Source organism: Capsicum annuum, chromosome 9 (genome assembly GCF_002878395.1).
Source record: "Capsicum annuum cultivar UCD-10X-F1 chromosome 9, UCD10Xv1.1, whole genome shotgun sequence".
Classification (NCBI taxonomy): Eukaryota; Viridiplantae; Streptophyta; class Magnoliopsida; order Solanales; family Solanaceae; genus Capsicum; species Capsicum annuum.
In genome coordinates this window covers 194,252,521-194,271,118 of record NC_061119.1, presented here as the reverse complement: position 1 = coordinate 194,271,118, position 18,598 = coordinate 194,252,521, and the positions used below count along the sequence as shown (strand labels likewise).

The following is an 18,598-nucleotide window of genomic DNA, read 5'->3' as shown; positions in this document are numbered from 1 at the left end:
GTATTGATGATCAGATGACTTCCGCAAAACTGTGCCTTGTTGTCGTAGGTTAATTTTTCTATGCCATCGATCTAACAAGCCATGCAATCATCCAAATTGATTAGACACTGCCTAGCATCATCAACCTCTTGCCTGGCTCGCTTCAACTCTTCCCTCAACATGCGTATAGTCAAAGCATTCTCCATATACATCTGTTAGTGTGCGATTTCACTCTTTTAGAATCTATCTTGAAGCTTGTGGAGTTAGATCTGATGTTCTAATTCTATGTCAACAACCCGAGTGGGTATATTCGGCCCTGGAATCAATGCTCCGGCGAGACTCATCTTGAACCACTCCTTGTAAGTATTGCTGACTTTGGGTTCATACTCGATACAAAAAGAGACTTCCTTCCACCCTCTCCCTCTCCATCCATTTACCATGTAGTTTTTGAGCGGGGACTCACCTTTGTCATACTCAGTGAAGAATCTAAGCATAGGCGCGATTTGGAGCGTCTCCTGCTTGATCTCAAATTGCCTAAAAACTCTGTCAGGACTATATGGACGGGTCCCCCTGAGACCTGAAAGCACTAGAAAAGGCTACTCTCTCCCTCGAATGGTGTATCTCCCTGAACGAAGATATCTAATGGACCATTAGACATCGTCATCCTTTAATTCCCTAAAAGTCTTAAACCAAAATTCCAGAGATGCTTCTCTTTTGAACTTGTGCAGGAACAACCAGATGTCATTCTGTGATAGAAGATCCCCACTTGTTTGATGATCAGGTTGTATCGTTCTAGGATTTTTCACTAAATGCATCATCATCCACCATTGCAAGATAAGGTTGCAACCTTAAAAGAAACGATTCTGGGCTTGACACCTTCCCAAAGCTCAATATATGTCGGCTACAATCATGGGAGCTAAGTTATAGAATACCTTTTTAGAATCGTACTCCATTCCATAGAGGAGTGTGTGAGTCACCGTAACAACTCTTGGATGAATGGTACTATTTTTTCCTTGTGGAAACACCATAGTTCCAAGTAGGCCTACCGTAAATGCAAATGCTCTTATCTCCTTTCATTTTGCTTTCGATTAAAATTTATGTTCGAACTTCTGAAAAGAATTAAACCTTCCGAACCGGTGATACAACTTACGAAAAGGGATGTTTGCCCCATCATGTTCCCCTATCCAGGTGTTATCATCGATTAAAAAAGCCTTCTTGATCTCTTGGCGATCCCATACAACCGGGACTAGAATGTTCTTATCAGGTGTCTCTTTTCTCTAGAAACACATTTCAGTACTCTCATAACAAATCAACACCTCTTTAATAGTAGGGGTTAATTCAACATCCCCAAAGCGAAACATCATATTCTGATCATCCCAAAAGGTCGTCAGCATATTGATCATCTTGGGCCAAGCGTCCATCTCGATCAGCAAAGGCAAATACCTGATATGTGTCCTAACAATATTTTTCTCTTCTCCACTTGTGTAATACCACCATAGCTTTAGGAAGTTATCGGGTCCGGTAACCATCTTGAACTATTCGAGGGGATGCAGTTAAGCCATATCCTACTCGAACGCAGACAAAGATGAGTCTCCCTCTACACCAAAGGATAATGAATTGGATTAAACAAATATATATTTTCTTCAACACATAAATATGATTCGTCTGTAATTGATTCGGGGTCAATAGACGCAAGATAAGTTTTCTAATGGGCCCAATACCCTCTCAGGTATTGGGTCATTCTAGGCTTATACCTAAAATAGAGTTTTGGTTTTTTCTCTATCCTAGGTATCTAGAGTGGATTTGAACCAGGTTCCCAAGCAGACGACTTGGTTTGGAAATACGAACAGACATCAGACGCCTTATATGCTAATAAACCATCGTATTTCCAACACTTTATTTGAATTGAACAACAGGGGTCGGGACATCCACGAAATCCCAAAACAATTTAATATTCGATGCAGGATTATGCTATGAGATGCAATAATTAAATTCCGCAAAATCGAAACACATAAACACATAAGCGATTTAACAGTTAGTCAAAAAATGAAATCAAACATTTGGTTAGAACCTAGTTAAATATCCCTAGCAGAGTCGCCATTTCTGTATTGTGAAAATTTGACTTTCACAGTCGCCACTTAATTTTTTGAAAAGGAATTAAGAAAACCTTTATACAATACTTTAAACGATCCAAAATAAAAAAATCATTTAGGTTTCAAAGATTCTAAGTATGCGGTTCCTATTAACTTTTGAGGAAGGTTCTAGGCACCTAAAACGTCCGTTAACTTGCAATTATCTGAACTGTTTGAAAAAAAGTATCTTTTGACTAACTTCAACAAGATTAATTGTGAAAGGTGATTGATTTTAGGAAATGATTTGTGTAAAATAGATTTGAACGATTTTGTAGGAATTTTAATTTAGTCTAAATAACTGAAAGGTAAATAAGCACATAAAAGGGGAAGTGGGAAAAAATAAAAGACTTAGGCCATTGGCCCAAATCAATGGACCATGTCCTAATCTAATTGGGCTTTTGGCCCGCTTGTACCTGTCCTATTCTAAATGTTGGGCCTTGGTCCGTAACCAATCCTAAACTAATTTTTCAGGTCCGTTGGCTCAAAATCTGCTTTCACCTAGATTAAGTTTATAACTTTAGCTTTGAGGCCCAAATGAATGAATAATGAAATGAAGAAATAAATAACAATAAAAAGACAACAATAAATAAGTAAATGAAACAAATAAAAAATGGAACTTTGACTCATTTTCTTCTCTTCGACTCCTTTTTTCAAAAAATAATCCACTAGAAGAGGTAGGCCTCATTGGCCCATTATGAAATGCAACAGGGAGAGAACCTATTTGGGATTCGAACACGTTGTCCCGAATTTATTTCACATGCATCAAAGAAAATAATAGGAATTAATAATCAATTTATGGAATTAAGGGAAGAAGACAAGCAATCCGATGAACTTAACAGAACTACATACCAAATTAAACATGAACGGAACCAAATAAAAAAATGACAGCCCAGGTTTTTGACCAAGAGAGAGAAATTCTAGAACAGGGGAGGAGGTGAGAATTCACGAATATACTTACTGAAAAATAAACCCAACATAACACTAGGGAAGAGTATTTTACTTAGAATTGGTCTACTCATATCACAAACCACTCTAAATAATAGACATGCTTCACTTACTCGCGAACTCTATAATCCACATAATATAACCCACATAAGTTCAATCAACATCAAAGATGAAACTATTTGAAGTGAAGGTCTAGTAAGGCTATAACATTCAAGAACAAAACTTTTCACATATAATACAACAACGGCAAAGAATCAATACTTGTCTAAAAATTTCAAGTCAAGAAACTCTCAAGAGTGAAGGCTGGTTATGACCCTTTAAAGATATAAACACATCATAGTGAGGGTGTGTTTCATTTCTAGCCTCTTTTACACGAGGACCACAAGCAGAGAGGAAAGAAAAAGGAAAATAAAAAGGAAAAGAAGTGCACTATGACCATTATCCAAAAAAGCACAACCAAAAAAGAAAAAGAAAGGAGTATTGACTTCTAAAAATGGGTCAATAATACCACAAGGAACCACGGGGATGTTATTGTAACTTTACTATTTCTTTCGTACAAATGGAAGGTGAGAATAAGTCATGGTGTGGTTTACTTCACCTTCTTCATGACAGAATTAGCTTAATTTTGTACATCCAAGTTAGCAAGATAGCACGTTAGGTCACTATTCAAACATTAATTAGAGACATCAATCTTTATTAAGTCCTTTTCACTAATCATTACCACAAAAACTCATTGTAATATCATTTTAAATAGGAACCAACTACAACACAAAAACAAAACAAAACAAAACAAAACAAAATAAACTAAAATGAAACAAAATGAAATACTAAAGCAGAATAACAAATATCTCAGCAGCAAAATCAACTTTCGCAGATCACAATTAGCAACTTTAAAGTAAAACAACACTCAATACACCTATATAAAATTTCAAAAAAAATGCTATGTCATCCAATGTATAATGCTATAAAATTGTAAGTAAACAGAGAAAAGTAAAGATTGAAGATATCACGAAGTGAAGCAGATGAGCTAAGAAAGGGAAGAGAACAATACTCACTGTGATCAAACAATGCCCATAGGAAGATTCGGATTAAGAACTTTCAAAGACGAGAATATATCATAAACGTTTCATTTTTAGTTCTGTGTTCACAATATCGCGAGTTTTCAATTTCGTTAAGCCTCTTAGACATTGTAAACCAAAGAGACTTAACAAAACTTTTACTTTAAAGACAAACTGACTAAACCGATTTCAACGATTTCTCAAATGACTCCAAATAAGCAATAATGGATTGAATCCAAACATTTTTAAAACAATAATCGAGAAGAAAAAATAAAAATAGAAACACAAAAGAAAACCTCACAAACAAGCCGAAGTCGACATATCACTAATCAAAGTCGACAACCTATAGAACTCATAAATGAAAACCTTGCGTATACTCTCATAACGAATACGTATGACCAGGAATTTCAAATGGAAAGGGGAAAGATAAAACCTCCAAAACCAAAGATTTAGAGCCAATCACGTTCAAATATAAATGAGGAAAATAAAACTAACAACAACCCTACAAACTAAAGAAAGAACGACTATTTAGATTATGATAAACAAACAAGTCCCAGCATATAAGATTATGATAAACTATATCTACAGAAGGGCGAGATGAAGCAGAAATAACTTGAACTAAATGGAACAGAGAATTTATCTATTTCGGAGCAGCAAAACGAGCCTTCGAGCTACCTTCGGACTTCACCACCACCGAAATATTCGACGCTGTTGTGGGAATTTCGAATCGCCGAATGCTTTTTCTTAAAATCTTTCCTAAAGAAAATTTTCCTTTGTTTTTTTTTTGAGAAAGAATTTTTTTTTTCTTTTTGTTTCTGCTTTGGAAAAAATTTCAACCCCTTCAAGGCTCAACAGTGAACTCCTTTTATAGGAGAGAATTGAGAGTTGGTCCTTAGACTTTGAACGAATGTGGGAAAATTTCCAAAATGAGGATAATTTTGGGAAATTTTGAGGAGGGAATTCAAAATTTAAATTGAAGATAGAGTTTTCTACTAACAACTTGTACGAATTTTGAAATTTTCTTGATGAAATCCAAAATCCCCCAACCAATAGAATTGAAGGGATGAAATTCCTTCATGAATCAATAGAAATTGAGCATATGTGTATGAATTCGTACCAATTAACCTAAAAATCTCAGGATTCGAACATTGGACGAGACACCTAGACGTGTTTCTAGAAGATTCTTGTAATTGCAAGATAGAAATAGGAAAAGGTTGCAAGATTTCACCGGGTCAACATCAGGTCGCCATTGGACGCAGTTTGGGTTACTGGGTATTGGGTTGTTGTTCAAATTTTTGCTGGGAATTGTTGTTGTTGATCAATGTTGTCGCGGTTGTTTTGTCTGTGATATTAATTTTGTCGTTGTTCTCTGGTGAGGATGATGTCGGCTGAAGAGGCAAAAAATTAAAGCTTGGGCCGGGTCAATCAGTTTTGGGCCAGTGTTGTTTGTTTTTGGATTGGGTCGGAGAGGATTGGGTCGGGCGGCTATTTTTGGAAATTGGGTTGGCAGATTTAATTAGGTTAAAATTGGATGGATCATAAAATTGCTAAGAATTTGGGGGTTATTTAAAATATAACCCCCAACTAAAAATTAGAAATTAGTCAAAATATTTTGATCAAATTGAAACATTAAATTGGTCCATTAAATTGGAAAAATGGCCAATTTGATTTCCATTATGATCAAATTTAATAAATTGACTAAATTGAATTGAATTTCGATACAAATTAACAGCTTGTTTAATTTTGAGTTTCTTGGTTTAATAAAATTCAACAAATATATTTATCCAAATAAATTATCTTTAAGAATAAATTATAGTTAAATCAAGATTTTAATCATTATAATTTATTTTCAAGAAAAGCCTTGATTAAAATCTGATATTTTGTAAAATAAATATTTAAGTAACAAAATTATAAAATCTCATATAATTGAATACGACAATATATAATCGCTACTTAAAATGACAAATTCACCCAAATAAATGTTTTGAAAAGCTTTTTATTCAGATAAAATAAATATTGTAATTTTATTTACAATTAAAGAAACTTAAAGTTAAACTTAGTCGTGGAGGACAAAAATTAGGTGTCAACAGTACACTCTATCAAACAACTCCTAAGAATGGATCTAATAATAACTCCTCAAGTATGCCACCATTGTACCCCATGCATTTTATTTTAGAGGGCAAACACCTTACACATGTCATGTACTTATCGATTTAATACAAATACCCGAGGTAAGTAAGCTTTTTACAATTAATTCGGTCACTTGTAGTTAGACTCATGGCGAAGGGCCCAACATACTAAGATTAAATTTTTTAATTATTATAAAAGTAGTCAAATAAATCATCGTAGTTAAGTATTAATATATTTATATATATTATGAGTGTATTTAGAAATTTAATTGCAATTTTATATTCTCCCAGTAATTTTACTACCTAGAGTTTAGATCTTTCATTAAGTGTTAAGGAAATATATTTATGCATGAAGTGACATAAAAAATTAGGTAGTTCTAATAATTTAAGTTTTTAATTATTTTGATTTATAATACTTTTTCTTCTATTCCAATTTAAGTGACATTGATATAATTTTGAGAGTCAAGCAAATATCATGATTGAAGTAGCAAAGCAGATATGTCTTCAAATGACTTAACAGACATGTCTTAAATGACTTATAATAACTAATTAGAAGTGATATAGAAAAATTGCTATAAAAATACTTGTGAAAATAATTTAGTTGGGCATCATATAAGATGTCAAGTTAATTTAAAACAATAAGAGTTAATTTATCATTTTATGTCTATTTTATTTTTTTATTAAATATTATTAATTTTTTAATACTTAGATGACTTATAATAATTTAATGGATTGAATAGTAAAATTACGGTTGAAGCAACTGAAACAGACATATCATAATATCTATGTTATTTTTTTATTAAATATTATTAATTTTCTAATACGTAAATGACATATAATAATTAATTAAAGGTGATATAGTAAAATCACGGAGCAAGCAGTGGTCCACAAGTATGTTGACTACCAAAATAAAAAAGTAGTTAAGAAATTAAAATTTAATTTTCTTGTTTACGTATTTTATGCTTCATTTATTTGTATCTAATAAAAATTGAAAGTTTGATCATTCACATCTTAATTTATAACTATGTATTAATTAGTCTTTTATTTGAATCCAAGATCTCAATAAGGGTACCACTTTCATACTCTTTTTTTTGACACATATATTACTATTGCAGAGTACTCGATCCAATCATTTTTAATTTATCATTTTGTACCTATTTTATCCCTGTTATTAAATATTGTTTGTCATCTAACACTTAAATAACTTATAATATATAATAACCAATTAGAAATGATATAATAAAATTACTATAGAAAGTACTTGTAAAATAATTTAAGTGGACCCCGTATAAGTCGTCAAGTTAATTTTAAACATTCAGAGTTAACTCATTATTTTGTGTCTATTTTACCTCTTTTTATGAAATATTATCAATTTTCTCATGCTTATATGATTTAATTAGAGGTAATATAATAAAATCACAGTTGAAGCAAACATTTCGTCTACAACTGTCTACTTGACATACCTGCTTCAACAGCTTCAGCTGACTCAAAATAACTAATTAGAAGCGATATAGTAAAATTACTATAAAAAATACTTGTGAAAAAAATCTAAGTGGACACCATATAAGTCGGTAATTTAATTTAAAACATTAAAAGTTAACTTATAATTTTCTGTCTATTTTACTTTTTTTTTTTTATGAAATATTATCAATTTCCAAATTCTTAGATGTTCTATAATAATTAATTAGGGTGATATAATAAAATAACGATTGAAGCAGACATGTCATAAATATTTATTGTACTTTTTTAATTAAATATTATTAGTTTTCTAATACGTAAATTAATCAGAGATGATATAGTAAAATCAGCTGAAACAGGTATGTCTTAAATTTTATTTTACTTTCTTAATTATATATTATTAATTTTTTAATACTTAAATGACTTATAATAATTAATTAGGGATGATATAGTAAAATCATGATTGAAGCAGCTGAAGCAGGCATGTCATAAATATCTATTTTATTTTTCTAATTAAATATTATTAATTTTTTAATACGCAAATGACTTACAATATTAATTAGGAATAATATAGTAAAATCATTATTATTGAAGGTGCAGAAGCAAGTTTAAGTATTTTGTAGATATATAATGCCTTTATCAATATAGATAGAAAGATTAAAAGGTAGATTGTAAGAAACTATAGGATAAAGAATAAATTTAAAAAATGATACGTAGTTCTTTATTCTCGTTTCATTCACTATTCAGTATTAAAGTTTCAATTAAAAACACTTGCTAATATAATTTTTTTATATCTAGCTCGAACCCGAGACCTCAAATAAAATAATTAATAGATACATGGTTTATATATGCAAAATCTTGTTTTGCATTGCAAAGATCGTGAACTTCATCAAGCTGTTTAACATCAAGAGTTAACTCATTATTTTTTATTCATTTTACCTATTCTATGAAATATTATCAATTTTCTAATGCTTACATGATCTATAATAATAATTAGAGGTGATATAATAAAATCATAATTGAAGCAGACATGTCGTCTACAACTTTCTGCTCGACATACCTGTTCCACCAGCTTCATCCTACTCAAAATAACTAATTAGAAGCGATATAGTAAAATTACTATAAAAAGTACTTGTGAATTTTTTTTTAAGTGGACACCATATAAGTCGTTAAGTTAATATAAAACATTAGAGTTAACTTATAATTTTGTGACTAATTTACTTTTTTTTTTTATATAAAATATTATCAATTTTCTAATGCTTAGATGATCTATAATTAATTAGGGTTATATAATAAAATCATGATTGAGACAGTTGAAACAGACATGTCATAAATGTCTATTGTACTTTTTTAATTAAATATTATTAATTTTCTAATACTTAAATGACTTATAATAATTAATTAGGGATGATATAATAAAATCATGGTTGAAGCACCTGAAGCAGACAAGTCATAAATATTTATTTTATTTTTTTGATTAAATATTTTTTTTAATAAATAAATAACTTATAATAATTAATTTAGAATGATATAGTAAAATCACGGTTGAATCAGTTGAAGTAGACATACCATAAAAATCTATTTTGCTATTTTTAATTAAATATTATTAATTTTTTAATACACAAATGACTTATAATAATTAATTAGGAATAATATAATAAAATCACGATTGAAACTGCTGAAGTTGTCCACAAGGTGCCTGCTTTAGTAGCTTTTCCTCACTTATAGTATGATAATATATATTATTAATTTTTAATACGCAAATGACTTATGATAATTAATTAGGAATAATATAGTAAAATTATGATTGAAATTACTGAAGCAGGCATCGACATGCATGGTTGAGCGGTTTATCCTTACTTACAGTATAGCAATAGATAATAGATATTACAACATCCAATACACAGTTTTCCATTTCGAATTTCCTTCTTTTTTTCTTGTTAGCCAAGTACTCACTCACACATCATTAAAACAAATTGATCTGCGTTACTTCCTCTCTTTTTTTGACTTCCCCTAGGTCTCACTGATCTTCAATTTTACATTTGATTTATATTATTTTTAAATTAATTGGAAGTACTAAACTACATCGCGATTTATTCACAAACTGTAATGATATCATTATAACAACAATAACAACATATCTAATATATGGGCACATATAATTATTTTCATAAAGTTAATACTTCAATGGAACGGAGTGAGATTTTTGATTAAGAAAAAAAATCAAACATAGGAACTTTCATCTTTTTGCTTCAGTGATAACTCGAACTATCTTTTAAGAGTTGGAGGTGATGGGCTTTACCATCCGAGCAATCCTAGGTATCAAATGATACCAACTCTGTGAACAAGACTGAGGGAAGCAATGGCTTTTAGATAACTCGTGGCACCAAAATAAATATCTAGAACAGAGTAAAAAAATAAAAAAATCAATAAAGTTACTTCAATGTACCATTTTCGTTAGATCAAATTCCATTAAATCAAAGTCGGTACAACAGAAAAAAGGTACATTTCACTGAAAAAAATTAAGAGAAAGTAATGAAATAACTAAACAAAGATACAGAAATAAGCTGCAATTATCAAGCTAACAATAAAGCTCCAAGTAAAACCACCAATAAATCCGGGTGCACCCGACTTAGCCGGAGCCAGGGCAGGTGTAACTGGGCTTGTGGGCTCAACAGGTGCTGGGCTCAAGATTGGGCTAATGGATTCAACTGGTGTTGGGCTTGAACCAATTGGGCCTTGGCCTTTATGGGCTTTGTGATTTGGTGATAACACAACTATCATCAACTTTAGGCCCCTTTCACAATTATCTTCATGTCCACTAATGAAATAAAATGGGCCTGATCCTTCAAACTTGAATTTTGAATTTCCATTTTTTAGTTCAAGAATTGGCTTGTTCTTGTTGCAATTGTTGTAATCATCTTTGGTCACTAGAAGGACTGAATCTAACCCTATTTGAAACTTGAAAACTGCAAAAAACAAAAAAATAAAATCATTAAAACTAAACGCACACATAAACTTATAGTTCCGGAATCAGGAATTCTAACAAAGGGATTATTAAAAGGAAAATGTAAAAATGTCATGCTTAGAATTCAAATCAGTAACTTAAGCAGAAGATAGTAGCGGATGCAGAATTTTTATCGAGGGAGTTAAGTATCTATTATATATACATAAAAGAAAAAGTTGTGTCAACTAAAACAAATGAATCTGACCTAAATTTAAACTTGAAAATTGCCCAAAAAAAAAAAAAAAGGTCAAATCAATTAAAATAAACACATATAAATTCATAGTTCCCAAATTAGGAATTCTAGCAAGGAGATCCTAAAAAAGAAAATGTAAAAATGTCACACATAGAATTCAAATAAAAAACCTAAGCCAAAAATAGAGGTGGAGGCAGAATTTTTATCAAGGGTTCAACATCTATTATATATGTATAAAGAAAATTTTGATCTTATATATACAATGTGATTTTTCGATAGAAGGGTTCAAAATGAACTCCTTCTGCCCCCTCTAGCTTCATGTACGGATCAAGAAGATTCAAAAATTAATATTCATTTCATTTGATGTGGATATTCTTTGAATCTAACTAATACAATTGAATTTCCTTTAGAAAGTTCTTTAATTTTGCTCTTTTTTGATGAATCGTATAATTTTACAATTTTATCAACTAAAATTATATTGATGATCGAAATTCAATTGACTCCTGAATAAAGGTAAAAACCTTTTTTTTTTTTTTTTTTTTTGTGTGTGTGTCTCTTCCATATCAGGACGTAAACCTGCACTTGCTAGCTAGAAACAAAAAAAAAAAAGAACAAAAAAAGGAAAGAATCTACCGATGGTGTCATTGACTTGAAAGCGATTTCGTTCAGCCCAATGAGTATAAGATTCAGAAGGATTTAAAACCCAACCACTTTTGCCACCAGCATAAAATGTATAACCTTCACATGATGAACAACACATAATAAACCCCAGAAAAATCAAAATCAAAAAGTTTTGACACCACAAAAACTCCATTAATAATACTGAAATTTTAGAACCCAAAGGAAGAAAATTTGCAACAACAGAAAAATGAGAAGAAAATATTGTGGTTTAATGAGTGGAAAATTAGCAGTATTTATTGAGACAAAGGTAAAAAATTACCGTTGAATTATATTGGTAGTATATGGAAGGTGTTAGCTGGTAATTTAATTTTGTGTGTTAAAATCTCATAAAATTTGGCTTTTATTGATCAATGAACAGTATTTATTTTCAGAAAAACGTTTACATCTGGCAAAAGTGTTTATTACAAATGTGGCTGTTTTGGAGATTTAAGTTACATATTATCTGAAATTCAGAAAATTATGCAATTTGATTAGAGTAAGTTAAATATAAATTGATTATATTAAGTTATTTAGTTTTTCAGATATGGCCATATTAAGATTATTATAGAATATAGATTATAGTGGTCTAACACTTAAAAAGACTTTTGATTATCCTAATGTTTTTTAATGTATTATAATGGTCAACACTTTAGAATTTTGACTATCCTATTTTGATTATAATAATTTTTTATGTATTATTGTGGTAAATACTTTAGAATTTTGATTATTCTATCTTTCTTGAGATATTATTTCTACATAGTAAGGCTTGCAGCGGAGTCAGCACTAAGCTAGAGTTTTGGAGACAGACCGTAGGGTCTAAAAGATTTTAGGTTGAGTAGGGCAAAGATAGAATACTTACAATGTAAGCTCAATGATGTGGTGCATGCAACTAATGTGGAAGAGAGACAAGATACATATGCCATCAAGAAGAAAGGTCATTTCAAATATTTCAGCGGTGGAATATTAGTCGGTCAAGCACTCTCACATTTAGAAAGTTGCAGAGATAAGGATGCTATGAAAGATGTGGACTTACTAGGAAAAAGAGGATTAAAAATGAGCGTATCCAAGACAAGGTAAGAATTACTTTGGTGGAGGGAAAAATGCGAAAAGGGGGTTTGAGATAGTTCGGACATGTGGCGAAAAGATGTACAGATGCCCAGTGTGAAGGTGTGAAAGATTGACCATGGATGAATTTAGGAGAGATAGAGGTAGACCGATGAAGTATTGGGCGAGGTGATCGGGGAGGCATGATGCAGTTGCAACTTACCAAGGACGTGACTTTCAATTAGAAGGTGTGGAGGAACCAAAATAAAGTAGAATGGTAATAGGTAGGATTGTGTCCATACTAGTGGGCAAGAGTGTGTTATCTAGTTGTCCATTCTAGTAGTCGTAGTATTATTCTTGTTTCAGGTTGTTTGATTTCTGTTACTATTTATGTTGGGTTCGAAAGTAATGGGGTGTTATGTGGTAACTAATATAGTTGCAACTCATGACAGTGATAAATAAGATGACACAAAAAATATACTAAAAACATATTATTGAATATGTTTTGTCTAATTGACCTACATATTAAAAATTAACATAGCTTGAAAAGGCATGAAACATATGAGAGAAATCTCCTGTCATGATCCGAGACTATCGCTTAGTCATAACACGGTACTTAGAGTCACAAGTGATCCCCAAGCTAATCCCTGGCTTGACATGACATTAAGGATACTGTATAAAATGAGATTCACTAAGAGAAAGCTGAATTTCAATACTGAAATCAAATGAAAAACATCTAATAAACTATAAATCTAAAAACGCTAATTTGTCCATCTAAAAGCCTCGACTAAGATGAGTTGTTGGGAAAAGACCCCAGTTAACTCTAAATGTCTGGATCTAAAATAAAGATAAACTGAAGATACTGATAATAGTGCTTGAATGATGAAGAGTCATCAAATATTGCTGCTGAAGTGATGCTGGATCAAGCTAACTGCAATTGGGATGTTGAATGTCTGAACCTACATTATAAGACAATACAGAGTAAAAGAAAGTATATGGCCGGTACTTTGAATGTACTGAGAATATGAGATATGCATTACCCTATGTGAAAAGAACATAATGAAAGTGACAGAATAACCTGAACATGGGATTGAAAACTTTAAATTAATGCTATAACCAAGTAATAGACATATAACACAATAAGATCCTGAATAAACTGAATACAAGGTCAAGTAAGGTCTGAGACTAAATTGTGGGAGGTTTATGGTAACCGACATAGAATATGAGAGCAGCAACATGTAATCCAACCTCTAACCCAAGTTGGAAGGGTGTTCTATACCTTGCCAAGAGTATGATCCATGATTTTCCTGAATTCACTAATGAAACCATTAAGGGCAAGGGAGGTAATCTCAACTAGTGAGGACCCCTTTTTTTATAGTGGCACGTAATTTGGGACTTAGTTATCTGAACCGTTGTCCTCTCTATACTAAGTACTACTCCCGACTAAAAGTAACTGATACTGAAATGCTCAACAATAATAATGTTATGAAACTAAAGGATAAGTGCTTTATCTGAAAGCATTTTAAATCATGAAAATTAAATTACTGAATATACAAGTGAAATGCATGATATCCTAGGTCATGGTCATAATTCGCCATCTCAGGAAAATGCAACTACTAATGACAATTCTATAAATGGACTAAAATATGGAATTTCGTAACTCAAGTCTAAAGTCATGAATTGTACATTACACTGCGGGTTCATAATTATAAACATATGATGATATCGAAGTTTATGGGATATGTTTCTAAGGCTCAATTATAACAAGGAACTGGAATATAAAGAAATTCATAATATTCAAGAACCCTAGGCTCTACGCTCTGAAGAAGGAGTTAAATTGAAGAATTTAGGTTAACTTCGAGACTCAATGAGTGAAAGAAAACCCAAAGATAAAAACTCATATACCTGAGGTTGAAAACCTTGATAACACCTTCAAATTCGGTGCCTGAAGTTTGAGAACCTTGGTCCTTGCTTGAAGGAGAAAAATCATCATTTCTCTCTAAATTTGCTAACTATCGAGTGAATTTTGAGGAATGGAACACCTGGGGGTATTTTAGGATTATTATTCAGCCTTTGTGTAGCTTAAGAGATGTAGTTTTGGTATTAAAAGAGTGATAAAATACCAAAGAACCCTTTTAAATTGTTTGAAAATTTATTAGAATTAGTGCCAACGACCCTTGTGACTACTTACTAGATCTGGTTACGAGTCGTGGTCTAAGTCGTCATCTAAAACTCAATTTTTACTTCCAAATGCCATGAACACAAGTCACTTGATGACTTGTACGGTCTCTTGACGACTCATTGGGTCCTCTGGCAACTCGTCGTGTCTGAGTCATTGTCACTGACAGCTTTAATAGTGCTTCAGTAAATTTTCATAACTTCTTACTCCAATATCGGATTAAGGAAAAACTGGATGTGTTGGAAATATAATTAAAATATATGTCATTTAGTGGTTCTTAAACTCAAAAATACTTCAGAATCTAAGAGTTATTCTCGTTTGAAGTTGACTATAGAAAGATCTTTTATAAGAAATCAATCGGTAAGGAATGTTTCAACTTGGCTATGATCTAGGAGTTACTTGTGGAATTAATACATGTCTAAATCACTTATAAAACTACCAAAGCATAATGTTTTATATTTACATGTATTTAAGCTTGGATTTTTGAAGTGTTATGTTATCTCTCCATTGGGGTCATTCATCCCTGAATGAAAACTAACTAAGCTGAAATTTTATGGAAAGAGCTGCAATCCCAACAAAAATTTCTAAGAGCTGAATACTGACATGGTAATTGAGTCTGTATCTGAAATATAGACTGACTTGAACTTATGAATGCTTATTATGACATGAGAATAACTAGGTGATATAAAATGAAAAGAAATAATTAAAGAAAAACTATTACCTCGGGCTGGAATAAAGTTCGAAGATAAAATATGGAGGTACTTGGTCATAATATACATCTGCTTCCTAAGCTCCCTCAACTAGCTAATTTTTCTAAAGAACCTTTACCGAGGCAACCTCTTTAGTCTCCAACTTACAAACTTGATGGTCAAGGATCTCAGCTGGGACCTCTTTGTAAGAAAGGCTATCTTTCACACCTACATTGTCTAAAGGCACAATTTATGTTGGATCACTAATGCATTTCTTTAACAATGATACGTGAAAAATTGGATGCACTGGTGCTGAATCTGCAAGCAATTCCAACTCATATGCTACATTGTCATAGCGTCTTAAAATCTTATAAAGACCAACATAGACGGGACTGAGATTTTCTTTATTTCCAAATCTCTTCACCTCTTTCATGGTTGAAACTTTCAAATAGACAAAACCACCAATAGCAAACTCAAGTTCCCTTTTTCTCACATCTATATGGGAATTTTGACGACTTTAAGCTATTTTCAGCCTTACTCTAATTAGATGAATTTTCTCCATAGCCTTATAAACTGAATATAGCCCTATCAATATAGCTTTACCAACTTCAACCAACCAACTGGAGATCTACACCTCCTGGTATAAAGTGATTCAAATGGGGCTATCTGAATATTAGAGTGATAGCTACAATTATAAGCAAAATCAATCAAATCAAATGATTATACCAACTACCCTTAAAATCAATCACTTACACTCTCAATGCCCTCTAAGGTCTAAATGACCCTCTCTACCTGACCATCCATCTATGGATGAAAAGTCATGCTAAGATGAACTTGGGTACCAAAACCTTTCTGAAAAGTCTTCTAGAATTAAGAGATAAACTGAGTATCTCTATCTGAAATGATAGTCAAAGGGACTAACTTCACTAACTCTCTAAGATAGAGTCTAACATAATGCTCGACTGAATCTGAAGTGTTAACTGGCAAAAAATGGGCTGACTTAGTCATTCATTCTATAATAACCTAAATAGAATTATGTTGTTGGGGAGTACGAGGCAACCAAGTAATAAAATATATATTTACCACTTTCTACTTTTAAGTAGGAATACTAATATCCTGAAGCTTACCACTAGGTATCTAGTTCTCAACCTTAACTTGCTGGCAATTTAAACACTTAGCTACAAATTTTACGATATCTTTCTTCTTGCCATTCCACCAATAGACTTCCTATACATCATGGTACATCTTAGTGGCTCCTGGGTGAATAGAATACCAAGAACTATGTGCTTCGGTTAGCATCCGTTGTCTCAAGTCATCCATATCTGGAACACATAGTCTACCCTAACAATGAAGAACACCATCTCCTCCTTAGGAGAAAACCTCAACTTTCTGACTTTGGACCACTTCTTTTAACTTAAGAAAAATGAGATCTCTATCTTATTTTTCCTTAACCTCTGCTATTAATGAATATTCTAAACCAATACATTACCTTCAACTGATCAACCAATCGAACACCTAGTCCAACAAGATAATGAACCTCGCGAACTAACTATTTTTTCTCATATTCTATATGAGCAACACTTCATATATACAACATACTTAGAGCATCACCCATAACATTGACTTTACCCGGATGGTACAAGATACTTATATCATAATCCTTAAACAACTCTAGCCATTTCCTCTATTATGGAAATTTAGATCTTAAGGGTTGAAAACATATAGAAGGCTCTTATGATCCATGAACATATCGATAACAACCCCATAAAGGTAATGCCTCTAATGTTTTAAGGTAAAAATCAGTATTACCAACTCAAGATTATGAGTTGGATAATTATTATAATAAGGCTTGAGTTGCCTAGAGACATATGTTATAATCTTGTCATGCTGAATCAACACACAACCAAGGCCAACTTTGGAAGCATCATAATAAATTAGAAACCCATCTGAACCCTTTGGTAGAGTCAAAATTGGAGCGGAGGTAAGTGGAGTCTTCAACTCATAAAAACTCTTCTTACGAGATAGGAAACTGAAACTTGACTTTCTTCTGAGTCAATCTGGACATCAGGGAAGCAATAGAGGAAAATCCCTCAACAAACCACCTGTAGTAACCAACTAAACCCAAGAAACTCCTGATGTGATAGAGAGATGGGTCTAGGCTTATTTCTAACTACTTTAGTCTCTTATATGCCCTCACTAGAGGTGATATGACCAAAGAATGCTACTGAGTTCAACTAGAATTCATACTTGCTAACCTTAGCGAATAACTTGTGATCTTTGAGAGTCTCCAATACAATTCTCAAATAGTCTGCATGTTCCTCTTCATTTCAAGAATAAATAAGCATGTCATTAATAAATGCAATAACGAATATGTTCAATTATTGATTAAACAACCTATTCATCAAGACCATAAATAATGTAGAAATATTTGTTAGTCTAAAAGACCTAACAAAAAATTCAAAGTGACCATACTAAGTTTTGAAGTTTGGAGTGTCTCTCTCTCTGACTCTGAAATAATAATAGTTGGATCTGAGGACTATCTTAGAAAATCACTTGGCACTCTGAAGTTGGTTAAACAAGTCATCAATCTTAAGAATGGGATACTTATTCTTGACTGTGACATCATTCAACTGACGATAGTCGATGCACATTCTGAAAAAACTATCTCTCTTATGCATGAAAAGAATTGGAGCACCCTATAGAGAGATATTGGGCCTGATAAAACCCTTGTATAGGAGGTCTTTTAACCATTCCATCAAATCCATAAGCTCATCTAGATCCATTCTATACGATTGAATTAAAATAGGTTAGGTATCTGGAAAAATATCTATTTCAAAGTCAATTTCCTACTGGGAGGAACTTTGGACAGATCTTCGAGAAATACTTTTGAAAATTCATTTATCACCAGAACTGAAAGGGATCTCAGACTTTGTATTCTTAAACAGAACAAGATGATAAATGTCGCCTTTAGATATCATTTTTTTGGCCTTAAGGTAACAGACGAACTGACCTATAAGCACTGAGGTACTACCTTTCCACTCTATGATTGGATCATTTGGGAATTGAAACCATACTACTTTATTTATACAGTCAACTTAGGCATAGAAAGAGCGGATCCAATCCAT

General features: G+C 32.1%; 1 protein-coding gene across 1 annotated transcript; it reads right to left on the bottom strand.

The window, feature by feature from the left end:
- Positions 1-10,136: 10,136 nt before the first annotated feature.
- Positions 10,137-11,789, bottom strand: LOC107841916 (early nodulin-like protein 1). The gene is made up of 2 exons (XM_016685766.2): positions 11,535-11,789; positions 10,137-10,670 (listed from the first exon to the last, which is right to left on the bottom strand). The coding sequence occupies exons 1-2, from the start codon at positions 11,713-11,715 to the stop codon at positions 10,246-10,248; spliced, it is 606 nt and encodes a 201-aa protein (XP_016541252.1). The 5' UTR covers positions 11,716-11,789; the 3' UTR covers positions 10,137-10,245.
- Positions 11,790-18,598: the final 6,809 nt, after the last annotated feature.